The 27970-nt window shown below is 38.6% G+C and overlaps 2 protein-coding genes across 2 annotated transcripts in view; one reads left to right on the top strand and one right to left on the bottom strand.

Annotated features, from left to right (window-relative positions):
- Positions 1-4521: 4521 nt before the first annotated feature.
- LOC126336756 (60S ribosomal protein L34-like) lies at positions 4522-15558 on the bottom strand. The gene is made up of 4 exons (XM_050000758.1): positions 15462-15558; positions 15246-15319; positions 5037-5234; positions 4522-4675 (listed from the first exon to the last, which is right to left on the bottom strand). Exons 2-4 carry the CDS (start codon positions 15308-15310, stop codon positions 4579-4581), a joined length of 360 nt encoding a protein of 119 aa, XP_049856715.1. The 5' UTR covers positions 15311-15319; positions 15462-15558; the 3' UTR covers positions 4522-4578.
- A 260-nt stretch (positions 15559-15818) lies between these two features.
- The window catches only part of LOC126336757 (vesicle transport through interaction with t-SNAREs homolog 1A), a 30661-nt gene continuing 18509 nt past the window's right edge, over positions 15819-27970 (top strand). Inside the window, exons 1-2 of the mRNA XM_050000759.1 lie at positions 15819-16247; positions 16369-16427. Coding sequence (XP_049856716.1) covers positions 16160-16247; positions 16369-16427 — 147 coding nt within the window. The 5' untranslated portion in view covers positions 15819-16159. The remainder of the gene's footprint in view (positions 16248-16368; positions 16428-27970) is intronic.

Raw genomic sequence — 27970 nt, forward strand, 5'->3', positions numbered from 1 at the left:
TAGATGATCCTTGTAGATAACTTCAGAAAATAAAAAAATTTCAGTTATGTTGTAGCTCTTTATATTTTGTTTTTAATATAACTGTGAAAAGTAAGAATGAGCTTTATTTTTACATTTTCCCCAACTTGATAAAAATATTCAATATTTTGTAGCAATAATTTTTATTTCATTCTTTCAGAGATGAAAAGTAGGGCATGACGTATCTTAACTACGAGACATGTAAAGGAAAATTATTAACCCACTTTCTATGACTTTTCAAAACATAAAAATATGGGCATGGAGGTCTGAATTAAGAAGGCAAGACATCTATTAATTAATTACTTTATTTATTTTAGTAAGTGAATGGTGAGTCATGAAAGAGAGCTAGTACACCCCAGTTAATAAGAATGTTCTGATCTGACACTAGACCGGAATGGTTTTGCCCGCCTCTACTCTGACCCTGGTAGAAGGTGTCACTTGTGCAGACATGCATTGTGACTTGCAACTCAGTGCACCCAGTGTGCTGAATTGCTGTCGACAGGGAGGGACTCGATCACCTGCTCTGAGCTGCAGCTCCCAAACAAAAAGCAATGACACCCTCAGAGCTTCCATGAAAATCTGCTCAAGAGACAAGATATTATGTGCTGGTTCAGATTTGCCTTCAGCAGTGGGCAATATTTCAAACCTATACAAGGTGTAACAGAACAACGAAACAGTCAGTACCCACCTTCACTTTTGCCCAGAGATTCACACCACCATCATTTGTCATCAGTAAGTGTCAACCAGACAGGAGGATCACATCTGAAGGTGCTGCAATGTCCTGGATTCCAGGCAATATAACAGGCACCAGGGAATTGGTCCACTTGCCTCAATAGCATCACAGCAGCCTGAAGCCTTTCAACTGCCTGACAGTTTACACCTGCAGCTGTACAACAGGTGAAGACTACCCATCTATCAATGTTTGTCTATACCACAAAGAATTTAACATTAACCCAAGCAGTCAATGGACACTAATTCAAGTATAAACCCCTGCACCAGCTCTCAAAACAAATGCCCTAAAATTTATGCAAAAACTTAGAATAAGTTAGTAGACAGTACCAAACACAGTAAAATACAGACAAAAAACTAAAACCGTGTGTTAAAACTGGAAAACTCGCTGCTTCTGGCACGTCCGCCGAGCTTCAAAGTTGCAGCTCAAGGGTCAGGACCGTTTTAATTTTATGAATCAAAGTGGGCTAGAATTTTGTCTAGATATTGTGAATTCCAATAACTTCTGTATACACAGTGTGTTCCATGTAGTTTCAAGAGAATGGACAAATCAATCTCAATGCAGAGGCCATTTCTGTAGTGTTAATTCTTTAGTTCTACCTGCTGCCACTTTATCTCTTTTATGCTTTTAAAGTTTATTAACAAATGAGTGGCTAAAACAAACTAATCTCCACATATATTTCTACTACAATGGTGAGTGGTGGCTTTGTCTACCTAACTCAATAATGCAGCCATAGTTGAACAACATTCCTATTGGTTACTGGATCCATCTGTACATTATTTGCATGGAATCTTTTGATCACAACAAAATATCATCAGCTGTTTATATGGATGATCATAGCACATTTCCATCATTCAGACCACTAGATTCTAACTATCAATCGGCTTGATCAAGAAGGTCCCAACCACATCAGTGGTTGCACAACCCAAAGTTGTATGCGAGTATCAACAGCACAGATAATGAAAGGAAACCATAACCTGCCAATAAATTATTGTATTAATAGTGATTTTCTTGTGTGGATACATGTGGACAAAAGGAATAGTAAAATTACCTGAGGTTTAATTACTCCAACTGCTACTGCTTGACAAGAATCGCCAGGGTTCAGTAATATTTTTTTTAAGCCAACTGTTCCTTCTATTAATATTGTTACACAACTCTTCCTTTAGATGTCATCACTAATTGCATGAAATCCTTTTAAAACTACATTTATCTGAGATTCAAGCCAAATTTCACAAAGTGCTACTACTCAAATTTGACCAGATGTAATTATTTCCTTAAGTTTCTCTATATTTGAAACAGGTGAGTGTCCATTTTTTTTTATACTCATTGGCACCCTTTCATCAGCTGAGTTTATATTTCTCTGAAAACAAATCAAGCTTGTTTGTCAAATTCACTGTTTCCTATCAACAGGTTGGTCAGACAAGCAGGCATACCAATAAAGTTAGTCATGATGAAGTACCTTGATGCAAGTGGGAATAGCTACCAACGCAAAGAATTTAATTTCTTGCACTGACTTAAGCATTTTGTATAAAGAAAGAAAACAAGAAATGACGTGTGTCCAGGAAATGGCTGAAATTTATATATAAACACACCCAACAAAATCTAATGAATGACCATTTAAATATCACTATGTGGTAACATATAACTAGTTCATTTATTTTATCGCACTCCCTCTTATGCAGAAAATTTATTTTCTGCTTAATGTCTCCCTGTGAAATATATGGCAGGGAAAGATCCAACACCTCAACCATTTTGGTAACAGCCAGTGCTCTATCATAGTTAGCACAGCTGTGGAAACTCACCATACAATGGAACAAAACACCTCAATAAACATCTACAGAAGATCAACAAAAACACCCAACATCTTGTCAAATTGGTCATCAAGATATCTTGAACACACAATATGTTTGACCAGCACATCAAGGAAAGCTGCACACTGTCACACAATCTGAGAACCAAGATAAGTGTGACTATTTACAGTGGCTTTATGATTACCAATTATTGTGGGTTTCAAATAAGTTATTCTCATAATGAGCCATGTTACTTTTGGGTAGTATAATGGAATCTTATTGCATACTTCTACAGGGTCCACATTTTTTACTGGAAATGGATTGATGTGCCAAGTTTGTCAGTCAGTGATGTGTTCTTGTCTTCTCTCTTTCAGTACTCCAACTTAGCCACTTATTTTATCCTGATAGTTTGAAATAAATGTGAAGTTTAAGTACAGAGTACTTCACCACAACAGCACTAGTTAATGTATCCTCGGGAATAGGGGAGCAAGAGGCAGGGAAGACTTTGTAGTTGTAAACTGAGAAAGTTTTCATTACAAATTCACAATTGCAACCAGAGTCTTGTTTTTAATCCAGTTTAACCCCATTGTGGTCTTCTGCATAAGATAGGCACTTTGTGTCTTCCTCTGGTTCCTTAAATATTGACAGTCACTGTTTTGTAACTTGGTGCTGTTCGAGGTAATCTCAACAGGATTTGTTCCTTTCACTATCTTTGGTGTCAGAAGCACTGTGGTATTCATAATTGCATCTACCTCACGTTCCCTTGAATCTTTAAATGTCAAACTTCTATTTATATATCCTAAATTGAAAACCAATAGAATCTGAAAATAAGTGTTTACAGTTCTCCTGATTTTCACTAATTTAAATAAATTCTTTATAACCACAACAATATTTCCATGCATGAAAAAAAAGAGGCATAAGAGTTATAATTACAACAATCGTCTTAACTGCAGTTGTGTAAGGAATGTCACAATGCCAACATAAACCCTATTTCTTTGATGGAATCTAAAGCCTAGTGAGTAAAAATGGAATCTATAGTAGTAGTTCAACTAGTAACAGTTACCTTGTCAACAACTCAACGATTTATTCACAGAACGTACACTAACAAGTTAAACTGCCATGTCACTCATTGTCAACAAACATACTCAGATCTATCTAGTAAGCCCAGAGACCATCACACAAGTTATACTGTAATACCAATACTTCCCTACTAGGCCACAAACAGATGCAGATGACCCCTTCGTTTTATAGGAAGCATGGTAGTCACATCATGCTGACTCCAAGTGCTATTACACTGTGCAGGACATAGCTGTGATGTCTCCTAAAGTGTCAAAGTAAGAGGCCTCTGCCTGTCAGGCACAACAGAAGAATGTTATGTTAGTACTGTAAAAACCATCTACCATGTGTACCACATAACATACTAATAAATATGGTTCTTACAATGAAAGACTTATTTTCAGAAGGACAAGAGAACTGCAGACTTTCCAACATCCTATGCACTTCCTCTTTCCCTAAATTTTCACCACAAAAAGGCAGACCTTAAAACTGAAGTCACAGCCTACACTCAACCACATTGATGTTAAGAAAGTTGTTATGCATTTTTTTTTTTTTTTTTTTTTTTTTTTTTTTTTTTTTTTTGTCTGCTGAGGAAAGTCTGTATGTGACTGGTATGAGGCAGTTAAGTGAAAGTTTCAGTGTGTGTGTGTGTGTGTGTGTGTGTGTGTGTGTGTGTGTGTGTGTGTGTGTGTGTGCAGCATCCTTGCCCAATCTTTAAAGACATAACTAACATCCAAACTAATAAGAAAAAACCTAAAAAATACAAGAAAGCTTTTGTGTGCAAAATGTCATTTCTGAATAACCTTTCACCCTTCTCATATTTAAGACAAAATTCACTATCGTCACTAAGTTGAAGGAACTAGTCTGATCAATGAGAAGATCAACTCTCCACACAGAATTGTAAGTCACGAAAGAATACAGGTATCATTACAAAAAAAATCAGTTTAATAACTTTTATAGTTTATTAAATATGTCCATTGATAATTATTTATCAGCTTTCTTTGCATCTCCAGATGATTGACGTGCCTTCAGCACCTCAACGACAATCTTCTGTTCTTCAATCAGGAAAGCACGAATAATTCTGGAAGGAAAAAAGGTGCATTAATTAAACTGACTCAATACAACAAGCTAAGATCAGATACTGTGATTCAAATACAATTTGGACCACAAAAATAACCTCACTGCATTTTATAATACTGACTTGAAAACAAAAATCATTACCAGACATTTAAATGCACAAAAATGGCAAATGATGACTACATGTTACCTCTATGAAATTTATCTGTGCCAAAACAAATACTATTCCATATAACAAAAACTTTTCAGAAAGATTATGTTGAACAAGGCAACGTAACTTGAGCATACTATGGAAAACAACGTTGACATATCTTCTCGCTGTTTAATGTACAATAAATTCCTAGTTGACAGAAAGAAATACTAACCTTTCCTTTACACATTTATGACACAAGACTCCACCATATGCCCTTTTCACAGTCTTTTTCCTGCGGCACATTCTTGATCTTTCCATTGGCCTAGCTGGAACTATGCCCCTCAGCTTGTCCTTGCATTGTCCACACCTTGGGATCTTCTTAGGTTTTTTCAAATATTGGTATACCAGCTTTCCACCAGGAGTACGGACACTGCAACAAGCAAGATATTTTATTTTACCAACTGTCCATTCATATCTAAATGAAAGCAAATAACTCCACAATGTTTACTGTGAGATTTTTTAATCAGTCAATTCCCTTATCAAATATGGCTGGAGAACTGCAGAATTGTCTAAGAACTTCATTGCATTCCACAAACAGAATAATAACTAGCAAATATTTTGTGTAGGCAGTGTTTGCCAATTGACAATGTTAGGAACTGACCATAACACAGAACTGTAGCTACTTATTTTCTTCCTACTATGCATTTCAGTCATATTCATCTGTGGGTCATCCCTGTCAAGGGGACCAGGAGATCCCCATTTGACCACCTCCAAATTTAGTCATACATATAGATACAAGCCTGTAAATTGGATCAAAAATTTGTCACACTATTCTAATAGCCAATGTTTGACCGACAACTGCTACTTTTCATATGAACCAACCACACCACAACTTCAGGTTATTCCTACCTATGATATCTACATACGGAAAAAATTAACAATGGCTGCCTAGATTAAAATATACGCATGCATCTGCAAAGTTGGCCAAAATTTTCTATACGCAAATTGTTCCAAAAAAATTCCATTTGGCAGTGATGCCAAAATCCTTTTCATGTAGACATGAATTGATGAAATTTTTGAAATTCTTACACTGAACAGCGGAACCATCACAAAAATAATAAACTTTCTTAATGTTTTCAATCTTTGTCTCTAAGTATGCTATTAACTTTATCTGAAACTCATGGACAGCAATGGTGTCATGACGAAGCAGTTGCTGATCACACAAATGCTAGCAAAATAGGCAACAAATAAATGTAATGTGTCCTGAATATTAACTCAATGAAATCCTTGCACAACACCTTGAACAACAAATAAATAATTCTCAGCAAAATTCATCAATATAATTATTTTCTGCAAGATTTCTTTTTAGCTGTTTAATGTATAGTCTTTGGTGTGTTCACAAAACGTGATGGCTTCTTAAACCAGTAATTTTCAAAATCATTGTCTCCATGAAATCTTTAACAGTTCTCTGGCATGGTTCCAATGTATCTGTCAGTATGAACCCACTGCTTGTATTCCATTGTTTTTTCAGGGTCAGTCTAAACTTGTCTTCAAGAAAACCTAATTGCATTTTTCATCGACATTACTCTTCTCAATGTTGCAGCATATAATCTTTTGATTCCAACCCGCATACATTTTTAAAAATTAAATCCTTTTAATCACCTTGGTTGGATATTGCTGAAGCCAACATTAATCTGACATTTTGGAGCGCGCACACACACACACACACACACACACACACACACACACACACACACACACACACACTGAATGTGATTCCAGAAACACCAACTGTAGTACACAATTTCGGCCTGAGCTCAGTTGATTTCCTTATTGCTTACAATAAGCAATAAACATTTATTTCCAGTCACAAAGGAGTAGGTGTTTCTGCTTATGGATCTCTTCACCATTTATTCTTACGCAACAATCCTTTTTGCCTCGGCATAAACGAGAAAACTCATTTTTCAAAAAAGTGCGGACATTTTGTTTTACTTCATCAATGAGATTATCTCTTTTCGGTTTGCAGGTGTTGCCCAAACCCATATTCTATCTTTGGGTTCCTAGCCTTCTTCGCCATTTTAGTTGAAACAGCAAATTCTTTACAGCTTTTTCAATAGTCCAATTGCACAGGGCCAGAGACAAAATTCAAACTTTACTGCGATTGCTTGAAGTCTGAAGCTTAATCTTAAGTTTCAGCAGCTGTGGCAAATACATTAGTAATGCTGCCTTTGGCTTACAGAACTTTGCGCTTTATGTACCCCACTGAATCCTTTTTGCTGATCCACTGAAGCTATAATGGTGGGTCTCAGTGATAATGAAATATTAGCAACAGCACAAGCATCAACAACATCCATGTATTCAGTGGATGGTGATTCATGCTTATCCTGATTCTTTTTTAGGCCATTTCAAGTCTACATCTGGCAGAAATTTTGTGACCAGGTTTAAAAACTTTGCTAGTCAGAAACTTCAGCCCATCAGACATTGCAGTGGTTACTTCTTGGTTACATGTTTTTCCTTACCAAATGAGCTGTAGCAGGTCTTCTGCAAGAATTGAAGTTTTGTCATCAACAATACATCATGGTAAGAACAAACTTGTGTATCTTCAGTAAAATCAAGCCCAGGCCTATGTTGTACAAGCTCTTAGTCCTTCTCACATTTCCTTCAACTGATTGTAGTTGACGTCTGCCTTAATAGAATGGTGGCGACTTATGACAATCTTCTCCATCAGATCCCCCAGAGTAGCAGATGCAACGGTCTCTTGGTTCATTTCGTACTATAGTTTATTAACTTATAGTAAGCAATTTTGAAAGGTCATGAATATCCTGATTCGTCTTTGTTTTATATAAAATATACAAATGAGGCTACCAAATGATATTGCTTTAGTGCTTCAATTCAGCTACAACAATGGCTATTTATTATTCAAAAACTCAACACTAAGATTGCACACAGTCCACACTTCCACTTGTGCTGGGATTTAGTTGCAGTGAGTGAGTGTGCGGTGGCTGTGCGCAGTGTTTGTTTTGTAGCAGTTTAGGCATTACTGGATTGTTTCTGTGACAGTTATTTGTTCGTGTTATTCAACATGTCAGAAGAAAGTACATCAAAAATTAGAAAAGTTTGACGTCATTCTAGTGGACAGGGGATTGCTGCATGAGGAAAGAGTATAGAAATGGTTTGTTTGTTAAGAGATTACTTTGAGAGTGAAAAACTTGTTGGTGGCCCACTACTCTCCGTTAGCAAGGTAGTAGACAGAAAGGCATCAGCCCTGAATATCAACAGAAACACTGTCGTAAAAATTGGGAAGGAACTGTTTGAGACAGAATAAGAAGTTGGAGAACCATCCAAACTTGGTACTCCCAGGAAGAAACGTTCTATGGATAGGCATGTTACGAATTTAGATTCATTCACAGAGGATGCAATTCGTTGTCATGTTCACGATTATTATCACAGAAAGGAACATCCCACATTCTCAAAGTTATTGGTGACACAAAGAATCAGGATCTTTTCAGGGCAGTCTAACATTTGTTATTCACAGTTTTGCACAATGTAGGATTTGACTACAGACAATTTTGTGGTCGTACACTATTGATGGAAAGGGAGGATATTGCTGCATGGAGATGCCGACTTTTGAGACAAAAGTTTAGCATAAGAAGTGGTTTGGCTCAATGAAATGTGGGCTAATTCTGGTCACGTAGTTAATCAGGGGCGGACAGACAACACGATTAAATGAGCTACGCAGATGCCGTCTGGTAAGAGGAGCTGACTGATTATACTGCATGCAGGCACCTCACAAGGTTTTGTATCAAACTGTCTCCTCTTGAAATCAAAGAAGACAGGAGGTTATCATGAAGATATGAACCACATTAAATTCACAAAGTGGGTTGTAGAAGCTCTTACCCCATCTACATAAACCGCCAACAATTGTTTTAAACAATGCTCCATATCATTTGATTGTTGATAAAGCACCTACCACGGCAAAGTGAAAGGAGGAAATGATTAATCGGCTTGAGCATCTTAACATAAATATATCTCATGACCTTAAGAAGGTCGAGCTTGTGGAAAAAATAAATTTCCATAAACTGCAATTTCCAAAATATAAAATCGACAAACTGGGAAAAAAAAGAGGGCATACAATCGTCAGGCTGCCACCATACCACAGCTACTTCAACCCTATAGAGTTCACATGTGCTCAAATTAAAGGTTCCGTTGTCAGGAACAGCGAAAAATTTACACACTCTGCAGAAGCAGCACACACTACAGAAGCTATTACTCATGTTACCCCTGAAGACTGGAAGAAAGGCGTCAAACACACACACACAAAACATTATGGAAAGAGCATGGCAATATGAAGGTGCTTTGGAGACTTTAGTGGAAGAGATGATTATCTCTTTAAATGTCAATAATGACAGTGGGGTTTTAACATTATCCACATGAAGATGCAGCACAAACTGATTCAGCTACACATTTGAAGTGCGCAGTTTGCACTTTAAGTACTGGCATAACAAAATTAATCCACACTAAGTTTTGAAATTTTGTGTGATTCAGCATAAAGAGTTTTCTATGTATATTAAAGACAATGACAAAATGTTTGCTAGAACTATTAAAAATGTCTAGCGAACTTGGCACATTCGCACCTTGTTATGTTATGAGAAAGTGAGTAGCCTCTCTTTAAAAGCCCCCTAAAAATTCAACCGTTGAAGATACTGGACTGAAAAGTTGGTATATAACCATAAAAAACCACACAAAACTTTCACATCAAATTTCATTACATTTGCAGATGGTTGATGGGAAGAGGCACTTTTAAATATTGGGCCCTTTGATGTGGAATGACCCTATATCACATAACAAGTGCAGTCTCATTACTATACTTTCACTGGGACTTATGATGAATCTAACTTAAGTACATAGTCAACTGACCTTTTTAACAGCCTGGATTTGTTACTGGTAGCTTCTATCAACATGCAAGTATTCTAGGTATGGTTCCTGAGCTCAAATAGGAATTTAAAAATAAACAAATAAATAAATAAAATGGAAATGGCCAGCATGTAGCCATATTTATATATGAAAGTGAATGCAAAATAATATGTTCCACCCAACTAACACCTGGAGGGAAGAAATTCTTTTATGTAAACAACACTGCAAAAATGTAGAGAAACAGCATTTGCAATAGACTGCAGAAGGATTCTACTGCCACGAACATATAATTCACATACTAATTTCGAAAACAAGTCCGGGGAAATTAGGCCATGTATGAGGGCAAACAGACAAATGATTTTTCCCCCTCACTTGATTTGTGAGTGGTACAGGAAATGTAATGACTAACAGTACCGCAAGGTACACTCAACTATGACCAACAGGGTGGCTTGCAGATTATGAATGTGGGTGTAATTAATAAATTACAGTATTCTTACAACATTTGATGCTCAAATTGAAGAACATATCATGGGAAATCACAACCATACCACAGCAATCAGTGTATTCTGCAGTCTGAAATGGCAGCTGGCACACCTGAACTATGCTGTTATACACGGTTGACATGATGAAGTCCATTATAATATTAAAATTACTTCACGTTCTCTAAGAAGTGTAGTATACAACATTCTCCATTCATCCTATCACAGAAACTAATCTTTTGGCTGCTAATGAGAATAAGTGCTCTGTATTTCCGTTTATCCTTGGAACACAGTATGCATGCCTTTCATGATAAAAAATAGTGATATATGGCCTACAGCTGCCAAAATCTTCAGATGGTTGCACTACAAAATTGTTGGTGCGCATTTCTGGATTACATACAAGCATTTATTTACATTCAAACTACAAAAACCATTTAAGGTAAATGGTAACTTCCAACTGATTATCTGTATTATTTGCCCCAAAGGAAAGATAGTATCAGAAGTCATCTGTATCCACCAAATACTATTACTGTTATCTGGTACAATCCCAATGAAGCAGTAGAACTTGGCATTAAAATGCTCTTCTGACACCACACAAGTTGAAAGTAAAGTGCAAGTGACAAACAATACAAAGTGACCTTGAAACATTAGATAGTCAACTTATGACACTTGACTAGCACAGAACAAAAATATTACAAGAAATGCCAACTTTTAGTTCCTATTAGGCCTCTATCAATTATCTCAGCAATCAAAGCTGCCTCACCTATATTGCATTGTGAAAATGTAAGAATGCAATTTGTGGAGAAACACATTTACATCATCCTCAGCTCCAAAGGATAACACTAGAAAACACAACAGAAAACATTCTTCAAAGAATTGAAGCAAATTTGTACAAGTTAAAATGTTGCTGAAAAGATTAGCATCCCATAAATGATGAGATAATGTGGATGGTGCATAATTTTGGATTGAAGGAGATTTACCCTGGCCTCATCAAGGAAAAGTATCATAGCACATGCCTTAAGGGATTTAAGGAAACCACTAAAACCTTACACCTATAAGGGCAGGCAATGATTTCAGCTATTGTCCTTGGAAGTGAGAATCAAGTTTCTTAACCACTTTGTACACTGCTAGGTCAGCCAAGCATGAATAATATGCTACAAATCAACCAGTGGCAGCCAAATCGGTGGAAAGAAAATATTTATGCAAATGCCTCATTGCGTTCACATGTTACTCCATGCATAAGCAGTCTGCTATGCATCCCCATCTTTTCTCAGAAGCTGGTGCTGCATTTATTGTGACAAAATGCAACAGAAAAAGAATAGAGGAACAGAAAAAAGTGACAACTTGTTTGCAAATTTCAGGTCACAGCAAGATTTTAGATATACATTTTCAGCTTGGGTAACTGCAGTGATAAGGCTAGCAATAACATTTTGTTAGCTGGCAACGAGTGAATTATATACGTGTTGATTTATTTCACACTTCAAAACAAAACATTTCAGTGACTATTCCTGAAACCTAGGAATATTTAAGTGAGGTTCTTAACCATAGTGTGAAAGTAAATTGACTTTCAACATGCCAAATTTGCTGTATTAGTTATGTAGACTAAAGAGCTTTAATGATGGGTCATATAAAGAATAATAACCCTGGGCTCAAATTTGAGGATGTCACAAACCTCAGAATCCACTGCAACAGAGATTTCATTATCAAGTTTAGTATTTTTTGCATTTCAATTTCTAGTGATTTGTTGAGAATCTACACATAGGCTACCTCTTCTTTTGTTCATATGTCAGGCTATTCAATTGTTGTGCTATTAAGTTGCCACAGCATGAATACTTGTTCATAGTTTTCATTCACACACTTCACAAATTTGTAGACTACTACTACTCCGTTACCCTATTTCGAGACTTCTCATTCTCTACAGTTATATGAACAGACTTTTTACCTACTATATGAGGCTTAGGGCACCAAATCAAGACATTTTTATTCCAATAATCTTCAGAAGCAGAGTTCCATGTAACTTCTGTGTTTGGTATCACTATAAATTTCAGCTTGCTTCCTTTGGAGTCTATGTACACTATTGCAGATAAATTGCCATAAAACATAAAACGAAACATGTGGTCTGCAGCTACCTGTCATCTGCTTAAGAGCACAAGAGATTGCCATCTAACCTAGGAAGCAACACACACACACACACACACACGCACAAATAAGAATGCATGTTTGCACTGCTGGAAAAGGCATGTGCAAAGTTGAATGAAAAATAAGCACTTTGTTCATGCAACAGTAATACTTTTTGTGGTGGGAAGGCTAAGTTATTTGCAATATTTAATGTTTAATAATATATATAACTATTTTACATAGTAATCTTTCACACAGTTACCAATTGTGACACACCAGTATGAAAATGCATGTGTGCCTATATTGGACACAATCTACCTGCTTGAATAAAGCTACTAAACTTTCCACTACACGTTTATGTAGTTGAGATCACATTAGATATAAAGACTGCCATTGTGTATCACTGTAAGCCTTACATCAATGGCTCAAAATAATATGCTATCAAGGGGGATGTCAGTATTTTAGTGCTTTACTGCACACACCCAGCCAAGATTGATTGCTTTTCTTCCCCAAGGTATATTTACAGGGTACCAAGGAAAAAAACGTTTCAATGACGAAAATTTTTTCTTTGTACTCAAAGAAAAAATAAATAAAGCTGGAAGAGTATGTGTAAAATGCCACAGAAAAGTTGTTTCAGGATCTTGATTGTTCAGCATTCAAAACTAGTGATCCTGGAGAAAGACCACAAATTAATGTCCTGAAATTCAGTAATTTTTCAAAGTGAAACAGACAGAAAACAACTTCGGAAATTGAATAGTAAAATATTCATCGAGTGGACAGTATGACACTATGAATGGAATCATGGTGTAAAACCAAGAAAAAACAGAAGATTGCAATGTGTAGAACCATCAGCTCATCCCAGAAACGGGGGAAAACTATTTTTATTTCTTTGAATAGCATTGTGAAGCACACACGACATGGATTAACAGGAATATCTGATAGTGATATTAATGATTGGCTTTGACAATGACACAGGACATGAATGACAAATGTTGTAAAACATATGGAAACCATAGTGTCTTATCAGTGGCAACAGGTTGTGCTACAGATCAGATACCACATCCAAGGTTTTTGTTTCCACAAATGACCAACCAAACTGCGAAATACACACCAGAAGATGACATGATAGCAATCATTTACATTAAATCACAGGTCGAAGATGAGGTATCTAACATTCCTCTTGACCCTTGCAAACTATATGCAATAGTATACTCCTGGATAATGAGTGACAAACAATACAGGTGATTACAACAGCTACAACAAAGATTAAGTTTATTTGTAGGTGACAAATCAATACACATCTTGATCTGAGGTGACTTTTATGTACACAACTCTAATTGGCAGATAAATGACTGTATGTTGCAATTACAGGAGAAAGGTAAACTATTGAAAGCACTGAAGGTCAAAAGCTTCATACAACTTTCATGACCAACACAGTTTGGGGGAAACCAAACAAAATGTGGTACTACATACTTGTTACGCAGAAACTATGATGTAAGTATCATGAGGTATCACAATTATGTTGTGCTGTTGTTAAAGTAGCCATCTACAAATTTGCAAACAAAATATTTACTAATATAGGTATGTTTCAAAGCCAACAGAGAATAGCAAATTGGCATTTAAAAAAGAGCAAGTTGTTGTACTCTAGGTGATTTACAAAGGAAAGAATAATTACCTATCACAATAGCTGAATTTAATCCACATGAAGCTGTATGGAGTAGTTCCTAAGAACAGACCTGGTTATCCTCAATAGCATAGAACCTTAGAAAAATTTAAAGTCCACACAAATTTCTAACATCATATGAAACCAAATAAAATGCTGAGTAGTACAGCTTGAAAGATGTAGACTGAAGACCAGCCACCTAACCAAGAGGACAAAATGGACTTCAAACTTCAGGATTTATTGTTAACAGCATAGGAATTTAAGAACTAAAATGTACCAGTAACATTTATCCAAGTATCAATTACAATTATATAGACCCATCAGCCTAATATGAGGAAAATTTAAGCAATATAAACAAACATATGAATAAACAATCGAGGAAAAACACTGTAAACCTGAATCACTGAATGACATACCTCAGCTAGTTTTTAACAATAACATTTAACAGGACAATTTGGGCTTGTGATACGAGGACTTGCAGGAGCACATGATGTTCTGATCATTAACAGTTATAAAAAATTACCGAACAACACTTTTATTTTGGCAAGCTAATTTATATAAACTCTTGCAAATTCTTCCACACACAATCATAAGTTATCCATTCAGCAAAGGAAAATTGGTGATATTGTATTAAGTAGTATGAAAAGCAATTATCTGCACACGGGGACTCAAGATTCTTTCAAAACTAAGAATGTATTCCTACTTAATTATACAGCAGTATATGACAACGAAACATCTCGTGCAGATTTTAATGGATACATTTTGAAAATCATTTGGCTCCGTAACTGCTTCTACCACAAACAATGTTTTGAGGCATTTCACTTTTACGAGCTTTCCAGCAACGTAACAAAGGAAGTTTATCACCTAACATTCTCTATCATCCGGTACAGCAGTATGGAGTGTCTTATCGTGTATCCTCAGGTCAGAATTCATCTATTTCCCAGTATTAAAAAAAAAAAAGTCTTCGGAGAAATTTAAAACCTTTTATGGGTCGTGCTTTTTCCACTAACAGTACAATGAAAGTAGTAGTATTCTTCGCCCATCGCCTAAATAACGGACATTGCAGTCTATAATCAGAATAAAATGATCTGACCACACGCGATTCTAGTGTGCTAGCAGGCATTTATGATCGCGGAAGATCCTTATAAATTACAAATGTTTTGTTTAGAACTGATTTTTACATATTGGACAACTCTGTTTCACAACCACATATCGGGCAAATATTTAGACACTCTACGATATTTTAATAAAAGCGTAAGGTACTTACACACGCCTCCTGTTGCTTTTCGTGTTGTACGACAGGCGTCGTCGATACACCAGACGCTGAACCATTTTTATCACCTATGACAAAAACTAACAGTGAAGTAACAAGATTTGGTTGACTTACATACAACTAACACCAAACACTCAAAAATAAAAAGCTCGCCGTAAGGATTGAATCAGATACTTTGAATCAGATACTCATAACAAATTGCACACATACCCCCTAAACCTCCACCGGAAGAAGAAGAACTGATCAAAGAGTAATCTCTAATACAGTCACCAGGGGTACCAACAGTGACTTGTGTTCGAAAAGAAAGATCCAGTCTGAAATCTTACAAATAAGTGTACCTGAATAAACATGTAAATTTTAGATAGGCAGTATTTAGACATTTTTTAAATGTATCAAAGGAAATTACAAGACAAAATTTGATGGACTTGAAGAACATATTAAAAATTTATTTTGGATTGTCTTTTTATGGCTGATACATGTACAGAATCAGCAAATAAAATATGGGCACTCACTACATTTACAATATTATGTGAACTTGTCACAGATAAGAAAGAAGTTTCTGTTCAGTATCGCATTACTTGAAACAGCTGTTGAATGACAGTTCAGAACTCCAGCGCAAATGAAAATCGTTGGTATTTCGTGGGAAAGGATGCTTAGTGCATACAAAGTTTCAAAGTACAAACTAATAGGCGTGTCTGTTGTAGTGGGAAGTGTTTGTAGGGAAGCTTCAATTTCTTATTTAATTATGTACAAAAAATAGGGGTACGAATATGGTAGTGTAGGTATTGTTACGTCGGTTTAATTGCGTGGCGAGAAAATCGGGTTTTGTGAAATGCCAAAGACAAAATAGATTTGTATGGTTGTGCTATACAAATGAGACAAGTTTTGCGAAGAAAAATCTCAGGGGAATGGCGTCACTAATAGAAAGCCACGCGCAACAATATGCTGTTTTGACAGCAGATATCACAGCCAAAATAGGAAAGCTGACAACTCATGGTGGGCTGTAGTTTCTAATTCAGTCGGGTTTCCATTTGAAATATGAATATGGAATGAACTGTGTCGAAGTGATGTAAAATTACAGCTGCACATTTAATTTTATTTCTGTTGAATGTTATAGCGGATAAAAAGAGTATTATTCAGGAGATCGAAAGACATGTCGAAGAGGCTCAAGAGCTGGTACGTTTATTTTAATATTTAAGTGTGTACAATATTGTATTCCGCAGTATTCTTCTGGTGTGTCACGATTTGGTACAGCCATATGTTTGATTGCATGCTTGCCCTGCAATCGCCACTTTTCACTTGGATTAGAAACTTTCCTGCGCATAATATTTAAGGTTGCTGTTTTATTGGCCCAACAGGTAATGCGTATCACATTTTATGTAGTGGGCACATATTTCATCCAATACATAGTTTTGTTTACCGTACACATACTCGAAATTAGTTGATACGGAGATGTTCCTCCAATAACCATGAGGAAAACACTTGTTTCGATAGTTTGGAGAAAGCAACCCTAACTTTAATCTTTTTGAATACTCTATGTACTTCCTATTCTTTCTTTGTACTATACAGGGTGCCCGAGAAGGAGTGATCAGTGTTCCGGGATATGACACGAACAGTCATTCAAAGCAAAAAGTCTAGTAAACATGGGCTCTATAATGCATACATTAAGAGCTATGAACATTTGTTCACCTTTTCTGCCGTAAAACCCATATCTTTTACTGAACAAGCACTCGTAACTTTAAAGGTATGCAACTTGGGAGCTCTTGTTTTCTAGACCTTTCGGCTTTGAATGATCATCCAGTAGTATTCCTGAGTAGTGACCCTTATTCTTGGGACATTGTCTTGTTTTATGGTTACAATTACAATACAAAGTAGTGTTTTTGTTGTTGATGATTAAAATATAACAAAAAATAGTTTGGTTCTCTTGTTCAAAGGGCAATTAGTAACAATGGTTCAAGGCAGATTGTTGAGTTTTTGCAAGCCTTTGTTTACATTTCTCTTTTTTTCCACAGAACGTATTCGATTTGAATAATGAAATGCAAGAAACTATTTTATTAGTGAATTCAACTATATGCTGTTTAGCAATATTGGGGAGCAGCTTTAGGAAAACGGAAGCGTCCGATTCCACCCGTCTGCTTTGACCCATGACGTCACAAATAAGGCGGAAACGACCAAACACTACGACTCCAATATGGCGCCTATGACGACATTTCGTGAACATGACAACACGAAAATACATTGAAAAACCAACACACACACATTCCACAAAAAACCTAATCGGGACAAGTGTGGGTAATTGGGAGTTTTTGGTTTGGGACAAAAAATAAATATAAACAAATTTAGACACACACCACCATACCAAACCACTCAAAACTCCCCAAATTCCAATAAACACATACTCTGGAATCGGACACTTCCCTTAACCTATATAGCTCAACAGTTACTCCCGGTACTAGAAAACCCAGAGTCACAACCACCCATTAGAATCAAACAGTTCCCTTCACCCATATAGGTTAACAGAGACTCCCAATGCCAAAAAACCCACAGATATGACCACAAATTGGAATCTAAAAGTTCCCTTCAACTACATACTTGCAAACCAACACACAATACCAAGTCACCAATACAACAAACCACACAACTCATAACCACCCCACCAGCCACAACAACACACAAAATCAAATAAAAACTTACCACAACAAAGTTCCGGCACCGCAGAATAGGTCAGCCACCGCAATATCTATCTCTCTCTCTCTCTCTCTCTCTCTCTCTCTCTCTCTCTCTCTCTCTCTCTCTCTCTCACACACACACACACACACACACACACACACACACACACACACACACACACACACAAAAGACTAACCTCCCCATCACCCCAAAATAAAATACCTATAAAAAACAAACAAAAGTTTCAAATACAAAATAAACAAATCTTAATCACACACGACAACTCAACAAAAACTGCAACAAAATAGATCCTCCACAACTAAATCGCATACTCCCCCCCTCACAAACACTTTTGTTGTTGTTGTTGTTGTTGTTGTGGTGGTGGTGGTGGTGGTGGTGGTGGTGGTGGTGGTGGTGGTGGTGGTCTTCAGTCCTGAGACTGGTTTGATGCAGCTCTCCATGCTAATCTATCCTGTGCAAGCTCCTTCCTCTCCCAGTACCTACTGCAACCTACATCCTTCTGAATCTGCTTAGTGTATTCATCTCTTGGTCTCCCTCTATGATTTTTACCCTCCACTCTGCCCTCCAATGCTAAATTTGTGATCCCTTGATGCCCCAGAACATGTCCTACCAACCGATCTCTTCTTCTCGTCAATTTGTGCCACAAACTTCTCTTCTCCCCAATCCTATTCAATACCACCTCATTACTTACGCGATCTACCCACCTAATCTTCAACATTATTCTGTAGCACCACATTTTGAAAGCTTCTATTCTCTTCTTGTACAAACTATTTATTGTCCATGTTTCACTTCCATACATGGCTATACTCCATACAACTACTTTCAGGAATGACTTCCTGACACTTAAATCTATACTCGATGTTAACAAATTTTTCTTCTTCAGAAACGCTTTCCTTGCCATTGCCAGTATACATTTTATATCCTCTCTACTTTGACTATCGTCAGCTATTTTGCTCCCCAAATAGCAAAACTCCTTTACTATGTTACGTGTATCATTTCCTAATCTAATTCCTTCATCATCACCCAACTTAATTCGACAACATTCCATTATCGTCATTTTGCTTTTGTTGATGTTCATCTTATACCCTCCTTTCAAGACACTGTCCATTCCGTTCAACTGCTCTTCCAAGTCCTCTGTCTCTGAGAGAATTACAATGTCATCAGCGAACCCCAAAGTTTTTATTTCTTCTCCATGGATTTTAATACCTACTCCGAACTTTTCTTTTGTTTCCTTTACTGTTTGCTCACTATACAGATAGAATAACATCGGGGAGAGGCTACAACCCTGTCTCACTCCCTACCCAACCACTGCTTCCCTTTCATGCCCCTCGACTCTTATAACTGCCATCTGGTTTCTGTACAAATTGTAAATAGGATTTCGCTCCCTGTATTTTACCCCTGCCACCTTTAGAATTAGAAAGAGAGTCTTCCAGTCAACATTGGCAAAAGCTTTCTCTATGTCTACAGATGCTAGAAAAGTAGGTTTGCCTTTCCTTAATCTTTCTTCTAAGATAAGCTGTAAGGTCAGTATTGCCTCACGTGTTCGAACATTTCTAAGGAATCCAAAGTGATCTTCCCCGAGGTCGGCTTCTACCAGTTTTTCCATTCGTCTATAAATAATTCGTGTTAGTATTTTGCAGCTGTGACTTATTAAACTGATAGTTTCGGAATTCTCACATCTGTCAACACCTGCGTACTTTGGGATTGCAATTATTATATTCTTCTTGAAATCTGAGGGTATTTCACCTGTCTCGTACATCTTGCTCACCAGATGGTAGAGTTTTGTCAGGATTGGCTCTTCCAAGGCCGTCAGTAGTTCTAATTGAATGTTGTCTACTCCCGTGGCTCTTTCTAATGAAGCCATTGATGCGTTGGTTCACTCGGTCACCACCGGCATCATTACTGCCGCCGAATCTGCCATTCCCGTCTGTGCCTTGGTGGTCGCCTGCGATTGCCGAGTCGATTAAAGATCGCCGGCGGGCGCTCCAGCGTCACAAGCGACATCCCTCAATAGAACACCTAATCACCTTTAAACTGCTGTGTGCACGGGCCCGCTGCCTTATTCGCCAACACAAGCAGGAGTGCTGGGAACAGTATGTCTCCACCATTGGCCTCCATATCTCTCCATCGCAGGTTTGGGCCAAGATTAGGCGCCTCTATGGCTATCGGACCCCTGTCAGCATCCCTGCGCTCTCACTGAATGGAGCAGTTTGTACTGACTCCGACCATTTTGCTCTCTGTTCCGCTTCTGCGAATTACCCACTGGCCTTCTGCTCCATTGAAGACCAGTTGGAACGTCGGAGCCTTTCATTTCACACCCACCATCCTGAATCCTACAATGTTCCATTCAGTGAGTGGAAATTCCAAAGTGCCCTAGTCGCTTGCCCTGATACAGCTCCTGGGCCAGATGGCGTCCACTGTCAGATGCTCAAACACCTTTCAGTGGACTGCCAGAGACGCCTCCTCGACCTTTACGACCGTATGTGGGTCAAGGGTGAGTTTCTTGCGCAATGGCGGGAAAGCATTGTTATCCCCTTTTTGAAACCTGGCAAGAACCCATTGGAAGTGGACAGCTACCGCCCCATTAGCCTCACCAACGTTCTTTGCAGGTTGCTCGAACGCATGCTGAGCCAACGATTGAGTTGGGTACTCGAGTCTCGGGGCCTCCTGGCTCCGTCTCAGGGTGGGTTCTGTAAAACCAGCTCTGCCGCCGACAATCTGGTGAGTCTGGAGTCAGCCTTCCGTATGGCCTTTGCCCACCGTCAGCACCTCATCGTGTCTTTTTTGACATGCGGAAGGCGTACGATATGTTATGGCGCCATCACATCCTCTCTACACAAAATTTTCTGTCGCATTGTACCTTTCGCGTGCAAGTCGCGGCCTCCCATAGTTCCCCCCGAGTTCAGGAGAAAGGGGTACCACAGGGATCTGTCTTAAGAGTCTGCCTGTTTTTAATTGCAATTAACGGGCTCGCTGCGGTGGTGGGATTGTCTATCTCAGCTTCCTTGTATGCTGACAACTTCTGCCTATACTATAGCTCCATTGGCTGAACATCAGCTGCAGGGCGCTATCCGCAAGGTGCAGTCTTGGGCTGTAGCGCATGGCTTTCAGTTTTCGGCTGCTAAAACCTGCGTTATGCATTTCTGCTGGCAGCGCACTGTCTATCCTGAGCTGCGGCTTTATCTTGCTGGCGAACTTCTTCCTGTGGAGGAGACACATTGGTTTTTGAGTGTGGTTTTTGATGCCCGCATGACTTGGCTCCCACATATTTGTCAGCTTAAATAGATGTGCTGGCGGCATCTTAATGCTCTGCGATGCTTGAGCCACACCACTGGGGCGCCAACCGATTTACTCTCTTACGGCTCTAACAGGCGTTAATCCAGTCCCGTCTGGATTATGGGAGCCTGGCTTATGGCGGAGCATCCCCTTCTGTGTTGCGGGTGCTGGACCCAATCCTTCACAGCGGGATCCGACTTGCTACTGGTGCTTTCCGGACCGGCCCTGTGAACAGCATACTTGTGGAGGTAGGTGTTCCTCTGCTTGGTTATGGCGCCAAAGTTTACTGGCCGCTTATGCTACACATGTTTGTAGCTTGCCTGGGCATCCTAATTATTATCTCCTGTTCGCTCAGTCGTCCGTCCATCTCCCAGAACGTCGGCCCCGGTCGGGTTGTACGATTGGGGTCCGAGTCAGAGAGCTTGTCTCCAGGCTTGGGATTTTCCCTATTCCACCTCCCTTCTGGGCCCCTCTGCGTACACCTCCGTGGTGTGTGCCCCGCCGTTGCCTTCGGCTCTAATTGGCACAGGGCCCTAAGGACTCAGTCTCTCCAGAGGCTTACCGTTGCCGCCACTTTCTTTCCATCCTTGCCGCGTATCAGGCCTTTGGCATTGTTTACACTGACGGTTCGATGGTTGCTGGTCATGTCGGTTATGCCATCACTCTAGGGGACCATTACGAACAACGCTCATTGCCGGCTGGCTGCAGCGTTTTCACTGCTGAGCGGGTCGCCATTTTTCGTGCCCTAGAGTACATCCGCTCTTGCTCAGGTGTGTCCTTCATTATCTGTAGCGACTCCCTGAGCGGTTTACGAGCTATCGACCAGTGTTTCCCTCGCTCTCATCTGGTGATAGCTGTCCAGGATTCGCTTAGTGGTCTTTGTGTGGCCCCCTGGTCATGTCGGCATCCCGGCCAATGAACATGTTGACCGCCTGGCCAAACAGGCCACCAGTGAACCAACTCTGGACATTGGCCTCCCAGAGACTGATTTGCAAGCAGTCTTACGCCGCAATGTTTTCTCGCTTTGGGATGCTGAATGGCACAATCTGACCACACCCAATAAACTCCGTGCTCTCAAGGAGACGATGGCTGTGTGGGGGTCATTCATACGAGCCCTTCGCAGGGACTCAGTTGTCCTTTGCCGGCTCCGCTTCTCTGTCGCTGCGGGGCGGCTTTGACGGTGGTCCACATTTTGTTGGCCTGTCCCCTTTTAGCTGTGCTCAGGCAGGCATTTGCGCTGCCTGATAAGCTCCATGTCCTTTTAACAGATGACACTGCCATGACAGGCTTTGTTTTGCATTTTCTTCAGGCAAGGGGCTTTTATCACTTTATCTAAGTGTTTGTCTTTTTTTGTGTTGAGTCTGGCCTTTGGCCCACAATTTTAGACTGAGTTTTTAGTGTGTTTCTCGGTGGTTGGCTTTTCCTTTTTTGTCTCTATGGTCGGCTAACCACTGGCACACTCTGTGTGATTTTAATTCCTTTTGTCTGGTCTCCTTCTAAGACTTTCTAGTCCTGTGTCATCTTTTGGCATATTGTCTAAAATGTGATAAGACATTATTACTCAAATCTGTCCCCCTTTTCAACAGCGGCTCTCCTGAGGTCAGTGATTGAATGAGAGAGGTGATGCGTGAAAGGGTGGCAGAAGTTGCTCAACGTGAAGAACATTCTCCGGATACACCAGACGCCTGTGCCAATGACATTTTCAGATGTTCATCATACTAACCAAAACGCACTTTTGTGGATCCGATTTCCCATAACGTAGCTGAACTAGAAACGGTAAAAATTAAGTGGTACTCAAGGTACCAGTGTGTATTGAGGAGACCCTTGATTGCATGCGTGTGCCAGTCGTGGAACTTTCTGCACATGGTCATAAATATATTAACTAAAGTGGCTTTCCAGGTATCAATGTGGAGGTGATATGTAATTATAGTGACACGTTTTCTAGTATTGATGCTTCATCACATAGGTCTGTACATGATGCAAAGACATGGAGAAACTCTGATGTATAGCAGATACTAAGAGTGAGTCAGTATACTGCTTTATTTTAGGAGACAAAGGCTGTGGCATTGTAGCATAGTTAATGCTGCCATTCCAGAAACCACAAGCACGTGATGAGAAGACCTACAATAGACTTCAGCATAGAATGAAGCTGTTTTGGAAAACTCAGTGGAGGAGGTGATCAAATAATTAAATAACTATGATTACAGTGACATTTCAAGTAGTTGCCATAGTGATGAGGGTGATTTTAGTGGGGTCTTTCCATTTTCACCTTTGGAAAGAAGCACGGGGGGGATTCAGCTGTATGTTTGGAGTGTGCAGTTTAGAATTGTAAGCAGCTTCAGTAACATAATTATGCTGTCATACAGTTTGGAATTGAATAAGAGGGCCTTGTCAGTAAGGAATTCCAAATGAAGTTCATCACAAGAATTCAGTCTGTGTCACACAATTTAAATATTGATGCAATCTGAGGTAGTGTTTCTTTTCTGTCACTTTTGTTCTTTCTCCTAATACCAGTTGGCATATTTCAGAAAAGTTTTCTCACAGAACTCATCAAATTTTACGTTAACAAGTAGGCAGATCAGAAAAATTAGTAACTCCTTGATTACAAACCTAGCAGCTGTTTCTCATAATGAAACTACATGGATGTCCACTTAATACTTCACACACACATTGGATGACCATTGGGCATCATATTTAACGAAAATTATCTTGTGTTGGGAAACTTGACAGTTCTGGTTTGTAGTAAGATGAGTGATGTGTTGTATTATGAATTTGTTTGCATAGCGTGTACATCTAATTTCAGTAACAATAGAAAGTTTCCAGCATGTGAAAATTGAGTATAATCATCAGAAAATTATAGATTTTCGTAAACAGACTATATATCATCTTAACAATTTGTTGCTGCGAGTATTTTGGCTATTTGAACAAGCTGAATGAAATGCATAAGTACGTATGTGTTCTGTGCCAGATATGGCAACATGACATACAGTGAGAACTTGTCCAAGGAGGATGGGAGGAAAAGAAGTACCTGGTCAGAGCAATTACTTTGTACTCTTTAAAGATATGAAACTGAGAACTTTATCTGTGTGTGTTCTCTTGCTCTGAGAATCTTCTCTGGAAAATGTTCTTTTTATTCATATAACTCATTTCTTGAAACATGAACCCATTGGTGAAATGTCAGCTGTAAGGTTGGACGTTAGTTTGGATGGTCCTGTCCTCATACTGCACACCCAGTTGCCCTAAGCAGTGGTGAGACATCGTACATCTATATGTGATAGTGACCCAAAAGTGGCTGAAATATGTCCCAACTGAACTCTTAGTAGTGCATGCCTGAGACATCTGTGTACCTTGTTGCTTACACTCTCTTCAGTGAAAATCATCAGATGTCAAACAATTCGTGTAGTTATGCTAATAAAAGATCAAGATCATACAAACTGTGTAGAACATAACACCACCTTTTTTTTAACATTTTGTGCCCCAGTAATGTTTCATTCTGTCCATGCTATGATTAAAATGCATATTTAGTTTTGTGGAATTAAACTGTCCACCATTTTAAAAATAAGGGAGAGCAGTATTTTAAAAACTTACAGGCACACTGTTACTGTACATATGTTGTTCCCAAGATGAGCTACAGGGAAGTCACAAAAGCAGCTTCATGCCTCTTTAGTTAGTTATTGAAGGGGTGTTGAGTCAGGCCTATTTTATAGCTGGCTGCAATTTCAATTATACACTAATTAGGAATATCTTTCCTTGCACTTAAAGTTTCTCTATCAATTCTCTTTTGTGAAAGACAGAGTAATCATTTCATTTTGTGAAAGTGGTGGGTGTCACTTCAGATGGCGCCACAGTTAAAGCTAATGTTACTTGTAACATTGGAAAGGCAGCAAGGGAAAGAGTCAGAATTGTGACACCAGTGAAGCTGCACTTTCACAGATTAGGGAAATTACTCATCATTGTGGATATACCATCTACAGGTGGGCAGACAGTATGGGAGAGACATTTTTCCACTCAGGAAAGCAGTTTTGTAATACTCTTAATTCTTCTGCTCTGCTGTAGCTATAGAGAATAATCAAAGTCAGTTGTCCTGTCAAGTGAATGGTCACATTAAAATTATGGCTAAGAGTGAAGTTGGGCACTCAGTGGCAAAGTGTGTCACTGAACACAATGTGCTAGGGTTCAATATATGCTTCACAACTTGTGCCATCCATACCGTAATATCATCTGAAGACCACTGCTTTCCTACAGAGAAATGAGTTTGCTGTGAATTTTTCAGCAATTAACCAAATTGAGCGAGGTGGCACAGTTGCTAGCACACTGGACTCACATTCGGGAGGACGATTGTATAATCCCACGTCCGGCCATCCCAATTTAGGTTTTCTGTGATTTCCCTAAATTGCTCCAGGCAAATGTTGGGATGGTTCCTTTGGAAGGGCACAGCCGACTTCCTTTCCCACCCTTCCCTGATCCGATGAGACTGATAACCTTGCTGTCTGGTCTCCTCCCTCAAACAACCCTACCCAGTTAACCAATTCTATTTCAGTATTGTCTCTATCTTTATTGGATATCCAATTATTTGTTTCTGTGCACATTTCTGTTGGAAGATTTTGGAGTTTCACCATATCTTAACTTAAATAGAGGTACAGTAATGTGGATTCCTCAGATACTTCTGCCAACTGAGTGTTCGCTTTTTGTTTATAGTCTAAATTGAATCTATCTGGCGTGGCTGGCACAAATCAAGGATTTTACAGCCACAGTTAATGTCAGAGCCAACTGAGCCTCTAGTTTTATATCCTTCATTTCCCTGCTGGCCAGAGGTACCTAAACAGCTGTTGAAACAAAGTGGTACAAATTGAAAGCACTCCTGACACCCATGTGTGAGACCTGTCACAGCTTCAGCTTATCTACAAAATAACCAAAAATTGTCTCAGGTGAAGGTGTGATAGATGAAATTGATTCTGACAAGAGCAACTACATAATATTGACAGCATTTTTTCTTTTATTCACTCCCAAATGAGCTTCTTTTGTCTTGTGTATAATTCCTCATAAAACACACAGAAGAGCATTTTGAATTTCTTATGCTCTGTTAGTACTATTTCCCTAAATGGGACCATTGAGTACCTAAAATTCAAATTGAGGGACTGTTGCTTCATTGGCTTAGTCAGGCCATGCTATTTGTCTCTTCATCAGTAGGAATTAATGCCTCAAATCTACACGTTTTAGGAAGTGTGAGTTGGTTGTTCGCAAGTTTCTCACTGCTTTATGAGTGAAGCTAGCGGCTTGTACTTCTGCTTTCAGAGCCCAGAAAGACTGAGGAATAGTGTCAGAGAACAGGCAATAGACAGTGTTTGATCTGATATGATCAAAAATACTTTCAATTACTCTTCAACATCTTGAATGATTCCTGTGGACAAAAAGTGAATGCAAATTCTCTCATCTCTCTTGGTGCTATCTCTCATAAGAGGAGCAGTCGTATACGTAACATTCAAACTTTCTACTACTAGCAATCATTTCTTCCCTTCTAAGGATCCTTGAACCTGATTTATACATGGGAATGTTAGTTTATATAATTGGTATAGGAAAAGATCTCATAACAAATAAAAATACGTAGAATTTATCACCTTGTCATTTGTTCTGTGGTTTAGAACATTTTTGTTTATGATTCAAAGTCATAGCAACCTGCCAAAATCTCCTGACAAGGCTGAAGTTAGTTTCCAGTAGGAACTATATAAATAAGTAAATTAATAGTTTGAACACAGTGACTCTTCACAACTTTGCTGTGAAGCTTAAAAGTGTCAAGTCATCTAAAAATTAATGCTACAGGAAAATGAATTACATGCAGAGGAACAAAAGGAATTTAAAAATTTTGTTGGTAGTGTTTATTTTCAATACCAATTTAGCAAACTTCATTATCAGAAGTCAGATGTGCACATCGCGAGCTGTCAAACAGGGTCTTAACTCCTGAGGCAGGTGAGAAAATTCGTTCTTGTGGAAAGGCAAACAAAACTCTGCTTTAGGTATCTCTGAAATAATGAGACTGTCTCTGACACTTCAATAAAGTAATTATACCTGAATGTTTAGTAGGACTTCATTATTTGAGTAGCCTAAGAGGTGTCATAGGAAGTGGCAGTGTTTACACAGTATTTTTTGGCTTCCCAGTATTAACTTTTGGACTGTTAGAAATTTATTCCAGTAAAGGGCAGTTTCCTTACAGCTGTATTGTATTATTTTGGTATTTATTTAATGTATGAACAACCAGTTTCAAGACAATATTGTTTCGTCTTTGGATACCAGTTAGGCATGCTTCATGAATCCAATGCCATAAATACTGTAAATGTCATTCCATTGAGGATGGCAAGTACGATGATCTGTGACACAGCCTAATAATTTGTGTCAAAATAGCATATATTCTCTGCATCAAAATGACATTTTTGTTTTGATACAGGGGGTAATGGGTGTCTGACACGAATTATCAAACTTTGTTGCAGAAATATTATAGGCACCTCCCTTGATGGATTTATTTATGTATGTATTTATTTATTTATTTGTCACTCTGTAGACCATACAGTAAAACAGTATTGTACATGTGAGACACATTCCAGAAATGTATATCAGAATAACTGAACAGTAAATGAGTGCTTAGTATTCCTGTAATTTAACATATTCACTTACATTGTAGTAACCCTTCTTAACAAGAAATTATTTTAACTATGTTTTAAAAGGTGTTCTATTCTTCAGCCTCTTGTGGCAGTGCA

Source organism: Schistocerca gregaria, chromosome 2 (genome assembly GCF_023897955.1).
Source record: "Schistocerca gregaria isolate iqSchGreg1 chromosome 2, iqSchGreg1.2, whole genome shotgun sequence".
Taxonomy (NCBI): domain Eukaryota; kingdom Metazoa; phylum Arthropoda; class Insecta; order Orthoptera; family Acrididae; genus Schistocerca; species Schistocerca gregaria.

Coding starts and splice junctions, on each gene's coding strand:
- LOC126336756 (XM_050000758.1), bottom strand. CDS start 15,310: ATGGTTCAGCGTCTGGTGTATCGACGACGCCTGTCGTACAACACGAAA. Junction 5,235..15,245: donor AAAAGCAACAGGAGGCGTGT/GTAAGTACCTTA, acceptor TGCTTGTTGCAG/TGTCCGTACTCCTGGTGGAA. Junction 4,676..5,036: donor CATAAATGTGTAAAGGAAAG/GTTAGTATTTCT, acceptor TTTTCCTTCCAG/AATTATTCGTGCTTTCCTGA.